We start from the raw sequence: 12,683 nt of genomic DNA on the forward strand, positions 1-12,683 counted from the left end.
CCAGAGCTTGCCGTCAAGCAGTAGCTCTGGTCGTACGATGTGTATGACGTCGATGACATTTTCGAAGGCTTTTTAGAACGAAAAGGCGACTTTAAAAAAATCTAACACCCAGCGGTGTGTATTTTTTTTGCCTCCCCTTTCAATTTCAGAATTCAAATACTAGACAAAAAATTATATCCTGAGAAAAGTGGATTTTGAGGGGTATAGCTCCATAGACCTTCATTCATTCTGCACTCGACCGTTAGCGCCCTCATATGGAACTTGAGTGGAACTGCAACCAGTTCAGAACCCGGAAGTTTCCCGAGAGTGGGAGTTCTCTCTTTATTAGACATTGGCTGTTTATCAATCCGAAGAACGCTGAGAACGCAAGTACATTCTTTTGAAGAGCCTTCTTGCAAGCGTCCTTGCAAGAATTGTCTTGCAAGGACGCAAGGACGGAGAATGAATTGAGATGGTTAGGGTTTTCCTGGACTCGCAGCATTATGATAACACTGACTAACTACAAAGACTAGATAACAAAGCTAAAAAATGGTCCGTCTACCTGTAATTTAACGTTTTCTGTAGCCCTTGCTAACTTACAGTACCTAGTGTCTGCACTGCACTGAGATGCTAGCTAGGTTATCGACAAGTCGGAGCAAATTTACAAATTAGCCGTTTCATCAATAAAATAAGAACATTTTCAGCGACTGAACTGCTTATTTCTCGTCACATTTTAATTCAGATGCTGATTTACACGTAGCGTTTAGCTGAAATATGAAAAGTAACAAATTACAGTTGTGAGGTTTATCCGCCTCGCTTGACATCTTGCAATGACTTCTGGGAAATCAGAAGCGTTCTCGGTGGTCAAGTCACCATCCGATGCATTCTCGATAAAAGGGGCGGATCAGGAACATTTCCGGGTATTTTTGGCGTTCTTGGTGACTTGTGTTCTTTGGATTGGAACCGTACTTGGGCAATAAAAGATGACGTCAAACGAGTTCGCAAGAACACACAAACGGAAAATTAGCCTTTCTGTTCTAAAAAGCCTTTGAAAATAGCATTGACGTCTTACACATCGTACGACCCGAGCTACTGCTTGACGGCAAGCTCTGGTTTCTTCCACTTTACTCTCGAGGCATCGACAACACAGCTGACAGGCTAGGCTCTCCCTGTCAATACACATGCTAGAAAGAGTTTTGCCTTGCCAATGTTGTTGTTAATGTTGCTAATGCTCTGACATTCTGGTTCTGCTTCGGATGCCATCAAGCGGGATCTCTGGTCGTAGTCAGTCCTTCACTAACCAATCAACAGTCGTTAGCAGAATGCTAGCGTGTTATTGGCAACAAAGACCTACCCTGTAAGAAATCGAAAGGACATACGTAATCGTTCATTCACCTTTTGACCTGTAATCCATGTTGAACATGCAAAAACTATAATCAAATCTGAGATTTATCAACGACAATGAGGCGAAAGACACAAATGTAGCCGTTTTCCACTCCCAGTGGAACTCTGGTGGAACTGCAACAAAATTCGGTACAATGGGGCTTAATAGGGAGTGGGTAGGCTCTCCTTAAACAAGCTCTGGCGTTTTCCACTTGAGTGGAGAAGCGCGTTCATTTTGGCAGGTTTTGCGGATGTCGCGAGCAGATTTGCTTCCGTCACTTCCACCAAGTGTTTAACGTAAGTGTTCCATTTGAGACAGCACTTATCAGCGACGGAGTGCACTGAATATGTAAGTACACAGTTTTGCAGTTCACTGTATTGCAGTGTACTTTGTAAAGTACGCGGTAGTAGACACAGCCGTTCTCTGATAATATGCTTGAACCACCCAGCAATGTCACGTTGCCTTAAAAATCACTGGACCGCCAACTGGTGGTTTGGAGGCTTTACAGCAACCGAGGCACATATCGTCGCACATGCACACGCACACGGGTTGTGGATTTGTACCACGGCAGAAGTGTAGCAAAAGTCACGTGTAAAAACACAGCCAATTGAGAGGCCAGCCTTTGTGACTACATATTTGGACAATGTTTTACACATACACAAATCTGAGTGCACATTTGGGGATCCTTGTACGCATTTGTGGATCGCGGTACGCATTTGTGGATAGTACACATTTGTGGATCGTACACATTTGTGGATTGTGGTACGCATTTGTAGATTGTGCTGTGCATTCGTGAATCTTGCTGTGCATTCGTGGATCGTGCTGTGCATTCATGGATCGTGCTGTGCATTTGTGGATTGTGCTGTGCATTTGTGGATCGTGCTGTGCATTCGTGGATTGTGCTATGCATTTGTGGATCGTGCTGTGCATTTGTGGATCGTGCTGTGTATTTGTGAATAGTTTTGCTACAATAATAGCCCTATAAGATTGCAGGTAGACAAGCATGAAGCATAAATTGTGAAACCAAATAAGTCCCAAAGGGAAGAACAATAAGAGCATGTAGTTAGACAAGTTAAACAGCGAGAACCTCAAAAGTGCAAGAGTGTACCTGTGGAAAAAGCAAGCAATGAAAATAATATTTTACAGCGAGTAGCCTACAATAATTTTAAGACAGTTACAACAAACCAACAAGAGCAACAAGTCTCTCAATAAGAGTCATTGTGATCCTGGGGGAAACTAACATCAGGTCCAGCCAATCATTAAGTGCAGTTGTACTCCCGGAACAAGTGTGTCTTGAGCCTTTTCTTGAAGGTGGGGAGACAGTCAGTGTGCCTGATGGAGGTGGGGAGTTGATTCCACCATTGGGGGGCCAGACAGGAGAAGAGCTTGTGTTCGGACCGGGCGCATTTGCCAGAAGATGGCACCATTGACCATAAATGTTGTCTTTCACAATTTTTCGAGAAAGCATTTCATTATTAATCGCTGTCTTTTGCTTTGTGTCTGCTGTGAGTGTCTAGGCCTACAACATAAACATTAAAAAAAAGAAAAACTTTTCAAAGGCCAGATGACTTTGTACTAAGTAGGCTATGGTAATGAAGCTGGTAACAATAAATAAATAAATAAAAAAAATTTAAAGGGGGTTTATAAAATTTTTAACCAAAGAGCTGCTAATGGGTTTGGGGTACAACCATGACAATAACTTATCTCCAAATCATGTTATTTTGTTTTTACTCACCGTAGAACCTATAGGTCCTACCGAGGCTATATAGTTTTCAGACTCAAATGGCATTAGGCCTACTTTTTTTTCTCCAATGTCCAAGACAGTAGATGACATGGCCTAGACATTCGTCATAAATGAGCAGCTAAGTTTTTAAAATAGAGCCTACATATTTTTTGTATTATGTAGTAGGGCCATATGTAAATTGCACCCCAAAGATTTTGGGCGTATACTGAGAAATCTGTTCTCGACACTTTCGGTCGGCAGAGGCGGGCACGAGGTAATTTCTACTAGTCGCAAGCTTGCGGAGAACACACGGAGCAGTACGGGACTGTGAAGCACACGATCCGGTTGAAAATGTAATTGCTTCTGGGTAAAGTTTATCGAGTGTATCAATAACACTAGCAAAACTTCATTATTGTTCAAAATATGTGTGTTTTCAATGCTTGTATGTATGCATTTTATTGCAGTGTCAAGTTAACTAGAGCTAACTATAGTAGGAGACTACTTAAGTGTAGTCTTTAGGTTGGGTCTGTCAGTGCCAACCCAACCCGTTACTTCTAACTGTGCTAGCCAGCTCGCTAGCTGATGATCTACTTCAACTGGGCCCGAGTAAGTGGTTCGGTAGCTACGAATGTTGTTCTGTTGTTTATGTTTTTAATATTCCCTGGGCATTCGTGTCCGGTACATTAGTATTTTCTTGGTAAATTCGTTTACATGTCATTGCTGTTTGCAAGACAAGAGACATAAGGGTTTAAATGGGCTGTTGGGTTGTTTGTAGTTAGGATCAATTGATCTGAGTTAGCTACCCGGCCAAATTAGCTAGCTAACTACAACTACAGTTAGCTAGTGGTATAGCCAAGTAGCTTGCAGTACCTACTATGGACAGGTAGCCGCTCTTACTATCATAACGGTATACATCTGCTTTATGTATTTACAGCTCCGTCTCTTCACCGGGAACATGTATTAGACAACGTGCAAGAAGAGCTGCTCCAAATTCTTCAGTCCATTGTTGTTGAAACGATGGAGAATGTGCCTATGGACTAACCCTTGTACGCTAGGTAGCTAGCTAGCTGGCCCATCAGCTGGCGCAACATATCAATTATTCTGAATGACTGCGACTACAGTTCACTTGGGATTACTTTAACCTGCGGGATACCTAACTAATCGCAGGGACAGGCTGTGTCTGTCCGTCAGACCGTGGACGCGATGGGGGAGACCAGTCTCAATGACTCAAATGTGAAGGTTGCTGTCCGTGTTCGTCCTATGAACAGGAGAGGTGAGTGAGCGGCATTTTATGTTTTTCTTGCATGCCTCTGAGATAGACACCAAACTGATGAAATTACATTACAACCACCAATAACGTCTTGTGAAATAGATCCCTATTAATAACCTTTCAACAAATCACGGTTTGAACCTGGGGGTCGATCCCGGATTATGGCAGGACACTCAGTTAGAATCTCATACTGTTTTGTAGTAGTGGAGATGCATAGGAAATAATAATCGATGAACCTTTCCAACAAATCATAATGGTGACAAGGGTCTACAGTTCAAAATAGCAGACGGGCATAAGGGGTGTCCGTGTGATTTGGGCCAACAGTACGACAAGAAGTCATGAGCAGCATTATTTGTGTTAGGAGAGCATTCGTGCGTGACAATGCCAGAATAACCCTCATTTATTTTTATTGAGACGTGATGTTCACTGGATTACAGTGATAGACATGATCATGTGTTCTCACCCTTTTTATAACATAAGCCGGAGTAATGAATGTATAGTGACATGCCTCCCGTTAATGAAGCCGTGCACACGCTCAAGCGGTTCGGACAATTATATGGCGAGCTTGAATAACGCTCAGAGGGAGGGAATGACATTTTAGCCAAGTCTACGTTTAGCCGTGGGAGACCATGTATTTAGAACTACAAGGTTTTGGCGAAGCGGAAAATGAGGTCCACAATGTAGCAGAGAAGTCACGTGTCCCCCGTTCTGAGCGTAGAACTCGGTCACAAGACCTCTATTCAGGACCACGGTTCATTTCTGCTCATACCGAACGGTTTCTCTAGCAAGGGAACAAGTCCAATGTCCCACTTTAAGGGTGACGCTTGAAGGGACTTATCTTTCAAAGTAGACAACTCTTATCAACGATGAGTATTCAAAACCGTACATTTACATAAATTGATCTTAATAAATACTTCATGTTTGTGTAAGAGTGCGCGCGTGCGTGTTTGATGGACAAAGGCAGGAAGGGAGACGGCCTGAATGGACTTTTCTAACGTTGCATAACTTGCTATGTTCTCATGGTCATTACATTTACTAAAGAGCCTTCGAAGAATATAACTTATTCATCACGCAGCCAGGAAACACACAGCTTTTCCACTTCCATATTGTAGTGTCATAGCGTTTTATTGTACCAGTCCCAGTTCCCAGGGGTCTCATTTATAAAGCTTTGCGTGGGATTCACGTGGAAGCTGGCGTACGGAAGAAATGTAGGATGTACGTGCGAACAAAAATATTCGGATTTATAAAACAGTGCGCACTCACGTCCTACGCCTGTTTCCCTTTATAAATCACAATCAACTCTAAATCTGGCGCAGCTTTGGCGGCTGTGTGGCACGCCCATATTGCCTATAAATAGTCAATGAAACGCCCCTAATTAATATTAATTCTGGGCCAGCAGAGAAAGAAACATGGCAAGCGCAGGAAAAAAAACAAAAAAAAGAAATTTCTTAGACTGCGAGATCGAAGTTTTGGTTGGGGAGGTGGAGAAAAGAAAAAAGATTTTGTTTGGAGGGCACAGTATGGGAGTCACTAATGCCAAAAAAACTTTGGAGTGGCAAACTCTTGCTGAGGCAGTGAATGCCACTGCATCAGAAGATCGGACTGTGGCCGAACTGAAAAAAAAATGGTCAGACATTAAAGTCGAGGCCAAAAAGCGCCTGGCGCACCATCGCCAGAGCGTGTCTGCCACGGGCGGGGGAAAGGGGACGCCGGAACTGACCCCTCTTGATGAGAGGCTGGCAGGCATCATCGGCGAGTCCCTCTTGAGTGGAGTGGTGACAGAGGCGGAGGGGGACACCGACGTGCCAGCAGATGAAATGGGTATGTAGGCTTATTTGCAATTGCTTTTATGGAATGAGTAAAATAAATGCATTCAAGTCACTCGTGTATGTACAAAACACTTTATTTACACAAATCCCTTTTTTTTTTAGTTGCTGCATGTTCCAGTGGAGAGGGTGGTGCAGCTGAACCTCCACGTGCCTCTCCGTCTCCGTCTCCGTCTCCATCTCCATCCAGCAGCGGGCGTGTCCTCACCGACGCAGTCCTTGCCATGCAGAGGGAAACTATTCAGTGCATCAGGGAAGTGGCAGGAGAGTTAAAGGCCATCAAGACAGTGTTGTCCGAAATGAGCAAAAAAATGAAATAATTTGTTAATAAACAATTGTATTTCCATACCTTGTTTGGTGTTTTCACAACCGCCGCATCACAGCCAAACGCTGGCGCACAGCCGCACCGTTTGGCTGAAATGCCTGGGGCTGGGGGTCGGGGTCGGGTCGAACACATGCAGCTTCCGCTCCAGGGGGTAGAGGCACATTTTGCAGTTGTGCCATATTATGTAGCACAGCACATGCACGTATCATCTGGCACACCTTCTCCGGTCTATATAAAAGCATCCCTCCAGTGCGGTCTAGGCACCGCCATCTGCCTTTAAACAGGCCTATGGTGCGCTCCACCACAGACCGTGTCTGGGTATGGCTGATGTTATACTGCCTTTCCTCCGCGCTCTGGGGGTTGGCGAAAGGCGTGAGCAGCCACTGCTTCAGTGGATACCCACTGTCCCCTGCAAGGATAGTGAAATAATTAGATACTGAAGTACAGAGAAAATGCCTTTTAAGATGTTCACATCAATCAAACTTACCCAGAATCCAGCCATCACGCACAGCCCCAGCCTCAAGTCTCCGACCAACACTGCTTTGTCTCAGAATGAATGAGTCATGGGTTGACCCAGGCCACCGAGCTACAACATTTACGAGTAACATGTCCGCATCACAAATGACTTGGACATTTATTGAATGAAAATGCTTTCGATTAACGAAAGCATTTTCATTCATACTCGGCGCCCTTATAGCAACATGAGTGCAGTCAATGGCACCGATTACATTTGGGAAACCGGACATTGCTGCAAATTGCGCTTTTTTGTTTGCCTGTTCAGCCACCGTGTAAGGAAACTTGATGTAAAGATGTGTCAAACTTACAATTCCTCCTAACACGTCTGGCATAACACGGCTGAGGGTTGGCTGAGATATCCCCGACCTGTCAGCCAACTCCCTCTGAAAAGTGCCGGTTGCCAGAAAACCCAGTGTGGTCAGAACTTGAAGTGGGACTGGCACGGCGTTATTGCGCCGGGTGTTCCTCGCCAAAGCTGGGCCCAACACCGCGCACAGCTCGAGCAGGACAGCGCGCGGCAGTCTGAATCTGCTTATCAGCCACTCGTCCCCATTGGCCAGCAAGTCTGTGTGCTCTCTAAAAATTCTCTCCCTCCTTATTCTCTGTCGAGCAACGTCTTCAAAAAAAGCCAATTCAGCCATTTTGCGTCATTACGCATTGTGCTGGCATGCCTTTTTATACCCATCCATTTGATTGAACCTAACATGCTACAGGTGTGGGAGTTCATCTAATTCGTAAATTATGGAAACAACAAATGGTGTTGCACAACAAGCATGTATAATCATAATTCAACTCCCTGATTTGAACACGATTTAGGCTACAAAAAACAGACATTTAAAACAAACGATAAGCGCTATGTGCTCCTATCGCCAGACGGAAGCCTCGAGAAAAAGCATCCGTGTAAACTTGTCCTTATCGCCTTATTATTTATGAAAATAAATTCCATAACATGCACATTTTGTTTAATAATTACAGAACATGGTTTTATTTGCAAATATATATTTATATGAATTTATGATAGACTACTAGTTTTCTTTATTTTCCCCCCGCACTGCATAGAGAATCTATGAAACAGGTGTTTGTGTATTAATTGTAAGAATGGCTTTTGAGAATTCTTAATATGATTAGGCCTAATCAGAGGCAATAATTTGATTTATTTTACACATTGGTCTCAGTTTCAAAATGTTTCCGCGTTTCATTCTTCTGCCAACGGCGTCACCGTTTTTCCTTTCTCCACTTTCTGTGCGTACGCATGGGTCAGAGCTTGCGTGGAGGACCGCACTCTTCCCGTCAAGTTTGGTTTTTATAAATGCCAATATTTGCTTAGAAATTGGCGTGCGCCCTCTTCTGGGCGTACGCAAGCTTTATAAATGAGGCCCCAGGTCAGTGGTGGAATATAATGTTCCAGTTTCATGGATGGAAGAGAAATGGAAAGAATGAGAGGACTACTCATATATAAATTGTGGGGGAACAATAGCAGGTGGAATATCCAGAGTAAATGTGTATTATAAGACTCAGATTATTTCCCTCCTCTTATAACAGGGCCCAGGGTTAGCCAGGAGACCAGTAGCCGGTGCTTGGCTTGTTCAGTTGAGTCTCAACCCTGAATTATTTGTCATGAGTAACAGTTAATAAAGTGAAGGTCGTTCCTGCATATTTGCTGCTTATGTGGCTAACTCACCCCATTTACACCCAGCTCATCAACAGTGTATTTGTCACCACTGGAAATTGAGGGAAAATGCAGGAAAGGAAGTGAGGACAAGGGGCAGAACGACAGGATAGGAGATTGAGAGAGAACAGCACAGTAAGGGATAAATGTAGGAAGAGATGGTGGGAGGGATAAAAAGATGGAGGAAGGTTGTAGCCTGATGGACCCACATTAAGGTCCTGACCTTTGACCAATGTTCCCCCCTCACACACCACTCTCCAGGCATGACCCTCATCTAACAAAATTGGCATGTATTATTCAAGGGGTTTAAAGACATGTTTTTGACAGGCCTGGATGTTATATTAGAGCAGGACAAGCAGACTCTTTATGCTGTAGCCACCCCCATACCCCAGTCTTCAGCCCCCCAAAAAGAGGGAAGGAAGACTAGTTGGAAAGGATAGAAAATGGGCTATTCACCCAGTGCACAGGAACTGCCTCTTTCTCTTCATCCTGCCCTTCAAAACCTCCAACTCCCTCCCACAACTCCCACAATAATGCAAAACTGTTTTTCTGGTCCGCTTAGACATGGATTAGCATTTCTTCTAGTTTCACCTGGTGTGTGGGTGTGTTTGAAAATAATTAAGGGAGTACCAGGAACTTAAACCCTAAAACAGCTTTTCAAGGAACTTGAAGGATCCTTCAGCACGTTGCTAACCACATTTCTGCCTCAGGAACTTTCCTCAGAAGATTAGGCAAATTACTCAGCTGACATATGCACCGTATACCATTCAAAAGTGGCAGACAGGCATCATTATTGTGCAACCCTGCAATTTTTTTTATGTCTTGTTACAATTTAAGCTTCTCCCGACACTGTTTCATGGTGTGAAAAATGTTTCACATACCAGAGATTTTAGAATACGTTTTGTAATTGCGGGTTGCTCATTCTGATTGCCGCTTTATCTTAAGTATAAATGTTTAATGAGGCCTGGACTTCATGGATGCTCCATATCGTATGTTCTTCTGTTTTCCTTGCTGATATGTGTTTGCAACCACATAATATTAAGAATGGCAGTTGAAATATTTACTGAAATACTTTCCGTTCCTGCAAGCACTCGACCAGAATCGATCAGAAATGTTCAACACGCGCTCCACCCGCAAAGTTCCTGTATCTTGGAAAGTACTTCCTCCAGAGCAGGGACTTATTGGTTCCTGCTTGTGCACCCTTCAATTTAGACCCTGGTTCCTGCAGTGGAAACGCAGGTTTGTTCCATGGGAAGGTTCCAGAGGTGAAGTTTGACCTTCTGTTTCTCCTTCCTTAAGAATGTGCAAAAATATGTTGGACCCTAAAATAACTAAATACTCCCAAGGGCGATTAACCGGTTGGACTAATAAGTTGTTTGCTAGTTACAGACAAAGCTAATATGACTACAAAAAGCCTCCTGACAGTAAGGAACAACTCCTCAAAAAAGCAAAATACATACAGGGATATATCAGTAGTTTTTTTTCTATCATACAATGGTTCAGAGGTAGAGAAGGAAATGGGGAAGGTGAGAGGGAATTTTGGGAGAGGAGAGATGATCAAGACAAGAGAAAGTGTGGAAAGGGGCGTAAAGCGACGGGAGAAGAGAGTGAGATGACCCTGTATTTAGGCTAGCTAGCAGCACAGCTGCAGTAAAAGAACAATAATTAATGCGTCTATTATTGGGCCTTTTATATGGCTTAACTGTCTGCAACCTACTAAACAGCTATCATGACCAAGTGAGTTAAAAGGCACAGTGAATAAAGAAAATGAAAGTCATACTCACATAAGAGGGTACAATCTAACATGTTACTGCGGTAGTGTGGATTGTATGAGTGTGAACTGTGGACTAGCCTTGTCATTTGTGACTTAATGACTCAGTTATAGATCAAGATGTACTGTCCAACCCTAAGCCACCACAACAAATACAATAAAATTGACTGTTAAATGACTGTTCTCTGTCTCACAGAAAAGGACCTAAACACAAAGTGTGTGGTGGAGATGGACAAGAACCAGACCATTCTTCATCCTGCTGGAGGCAACCTGAGCAAAGGAGACTCCAGGTGTGTGTGTGTGTGTGTTTGGAGTGGAGGTGAGTATGTGGTAATTTTGTGGTATGTGGTATGTGGTAATTTTGTGACATGTAGTCCCAGACTTACAGTCTGGGACTACATGTCACAAAATTAGCTCGCTCTAGACAGAGGTTTGTCAATTACCTGCTGAGTGAGGGGAGTTTTGGGTTCAGACTGGGGGGTGTTAAATGTGTTTGTCAGAGAATGTTAGCAAGAGACAAAGAAGGGTGAATGAGTGTGTATGAGAGATGTTATAAGTGTGTGTGTGTTTGTGCAGCAGGCTGCCTGCTGCTTGTCCTCCCATCCTGCCGTGTTTTGGGGCATAACTCTCCTCCTGCTGACTTCCTCCCTTATTCTCAGTCTTTCTGTTGCCTTGACAGCAGGGTGGGGGTGAGGGGGTTAACTCGGGTTCACCGACACCGACCGCTGTGTCCCATTTATAAAGAGTGGTATTGGAATGGAGAATAACAAAATGGGGGGGGGGGGGTTGGGGTTCACATAGCATCTGTCGGCCATAAAGTTTTCTCGTGGACGTTTATGAGGGTAAACAAGAGAAGCGCTGTCTTTCCTTTTCTCTTTCTCCATCTTTCTCTTTACTTTTTATGTGTCCGTGCGTGGGAGAGGGGAGTTTCAACTTGGAGAACGAGTGTGCAGCCTTCTTGCCTTTCCAATAGACAGTTAAAATACGAGGCTCACTTCATGAAGCCAGCTGCTGGTCTGAATACTTGGGCATCCCACTCTTACACCTGTTCCTACTTTGTGAGTTTGTGCGTGTGTGTGACATTAAAGTGTGTGTGCGGAACATCTTTAAAAAGTGAGAAATTGTCTGTCCCATCAGTGCTGAATTGTCTGGAGCTGTAATTGTCATGTAACTCTATTAATGCACTACCTATCGCTCCCTCTCTTATAATCTTTCAGATAAATAAATAAAGGTCTGTGTTAACAGGGCTCTACAGTGCGAGTTTTTCACTCGCATTTGCGCCTAAAAATAGGTATGTACGAACTTGAAAAATAATTTACGGGCACAGTGCGCGAGTGACGGGCTGTTGTCAATACATGGAACAGCGCGATGAAGTGAAGCATACCATTGATTTCACATGGAAAGCAAGTGATGGGATCACGACTGCACAATTTGAACATAGCATGATGACGCTATTAACTTTATGCAAATTAGAGCGACGATTCGCAAACCAATGGGCCAGAGCCACATAAAAAGAGAGTTACGACACTCTTTGATCTTGCAAACGTGATCACTTGGTTCAAGTAGCTGGCAATATAAACACTGCTGGCAACCTGTTTGAATGGTTTTCGACGGGATAGACAGCAGCATCATCTCGATTTACTGCATTTTCGCACACATAATATCAATTGGTTACTGGTGTGTTGTATCATGTATATGTCTGATACTTTATTAACATTTATGTTAATTATCAACTTATAACACTAGGCAGCAATATTGGAACGCAGAGATAGAAATGGCTATGCTAGCTACCATACTGTAGCTCACACCAGCAACTGCTCAATTTGAGACAAGAAAGTTAAATAGTTTGGTAAATAGAACAGAATATACAAGGCAACCAATTGCATTCAATAACATTTTTTATTATACAATATGTCCAGTGAGAGAGTCGAGTTTGTTTTTCGTTGGCATAGTTGGTAGTGGTTGCGCTTGGAATTGTCCAGAGGTGGCAGGTTCGACTCCCGGTGGGATTGAACATTGGCCAGTATTCCTCTGACTGAGCTTGCAAGACCACGTCTGTTACAGTAGCTACAGTAAAAGTGTTGCTTACGTTGCATACTAGACCTACAGTCTAGCTCTAACTGCATTTAGAATCTAACAAGCTAAATCTTCCGAACAGTGAAGCCGGTAACGCGTTACTTAGTAACGCATACTTACTTAGTAACGCATACTTACTTAGTA

General features: G+C 43.5%; 3 protein-coding genes across 10 annotated transcripts in view; 2 read left to right on the forward strand and 1 right to left on the reverse strand.

The window, feature by feature from the left end:
- Positions 1-3,226: 3,226 nt before the first annotated feature.
- kif13ba (kinesin family member 13Ba) overlaps positions 3,227-12,683 on the forward strand; it is a 51,155-nt gene continuing 41,698 nt past the window's right edge. The window contains exons 1-4 of one of the 7 annotated variants that reach the window (XM_047031061.1): positions 3,244-3,453; positions 3,551-3,692; positions 4,021-4,359; positions 10,660-10,753. In XM_047031061.1, coding sequence (XP_046887017.1) covers positions 4,290-4,359; positions 10,660-10,753 — 164 coding nt within the window. In that variant the 5' untranslated portion in view covers positions 3,244-3,453; positions 3,551-3,692; positions 4,021-4,289. Of the gene's footprint in view, positions 3,454-3,550; positions 3,693-4,020; positions 4,360-10,659; positions 10,754-12,683 lie in introns of all 7 variants that reach the window. The other 6 variants (XM_047031060.1, XM_047031064.1, XM_047031063.1 and 3 more) reach the window with 6 other exon arrangements.
- Positions 5,742-9,108, reverse strand: LOC124474690 (putative nuclease HARBI1). Of its 2 annotated transcripts, none has more exons than XM_047031070.1 (3): positions 6,995-9,108; positions 6,532-6,916; positions 5,742-6,400 (listed from the first exon to the last, which is right to left on the reverse strand). In XM_047031070.1, exons 1-2 carry the CDS (start codon positions 7,662-7,664, stop codon positions 6,546-6,548), a joined length of 1,041 nt encoding a protein of 346 aa, XP_046887026.1. In that variant the 5' UTR covers positions 7,665-9,108; the 3' UTR covers positions 5,742-6,400; positions 6,532-6,545. The 2 variants fall into 2 exon arrangements, with proteins under 2 accessions (XP_046887026.1, XP_046887025.1); XM_047031069.1 differs by having other exon boundaries at positions 5,742-6,419; positions 6,995-9,084.
- LOC124474691 (nuclear apoptosis-inducing factor 1-like) lies at positions 5,766-6,523 on the forward strand. Its single transcript, XM_047031071.1, has 2 exons — positions 5,766-6,177; positions 6,288-6,523. Exons 1-2 carry the CDS (start codon positions 5,766-5,768, stop codon positions 6,500-6,502), a joined length of 627 nt encoding a protein of 208 aa, XP_046887027.1. The 3' UTR covers positions 6,503-6,523.

This window comes from Hypomesus transpacificus, chromosome 12 (genome assembly GCF_021917145.1).
Source record: "Hypomesus transpacificus isolate Combined female chromosome 12, fHypTra1, whole genome shotgun sequence".
Taxonomy (NCBI): Eukaryota; Metazoa; Chordata; class Actinopteri; order Osmeriformes; family Osmeridae; genus Hypomesus; species Hypomesus transpacificus.

Bases quoted from the DNA above. Each gene is read 5' to 3' on its own strand.
- LOC124474691 (XM_047031071.1), top strand. From the start codon at position 5,766: ATGGCAAGCGCAGGAAAAAAAACAAAAAAAAGAAATTTCTTAGACTGC. The intron at 6,178-6,287 runs GTATGTAGGCTT...TTTTTTTTTTAG, and splicing joins CGTGCCAGCAGATGAAATGG to TTGCTGCATGTTCCAGTGGA.
- LOC124474690 (XM_047031070.1), bottom strand. From the start codon at position 7,664: ATGGCTGAATTGGCTTTTTTTGAAGACGTTGCTCGACAGAGAATAAGG. The intron at 6,917-6,994 runs GTAAGTTTGATT...CTATCCTTGCAG, and splicing joins GCGTGATGGCTGGATTCTGG to GGGACAGTGGGTATCCACTG.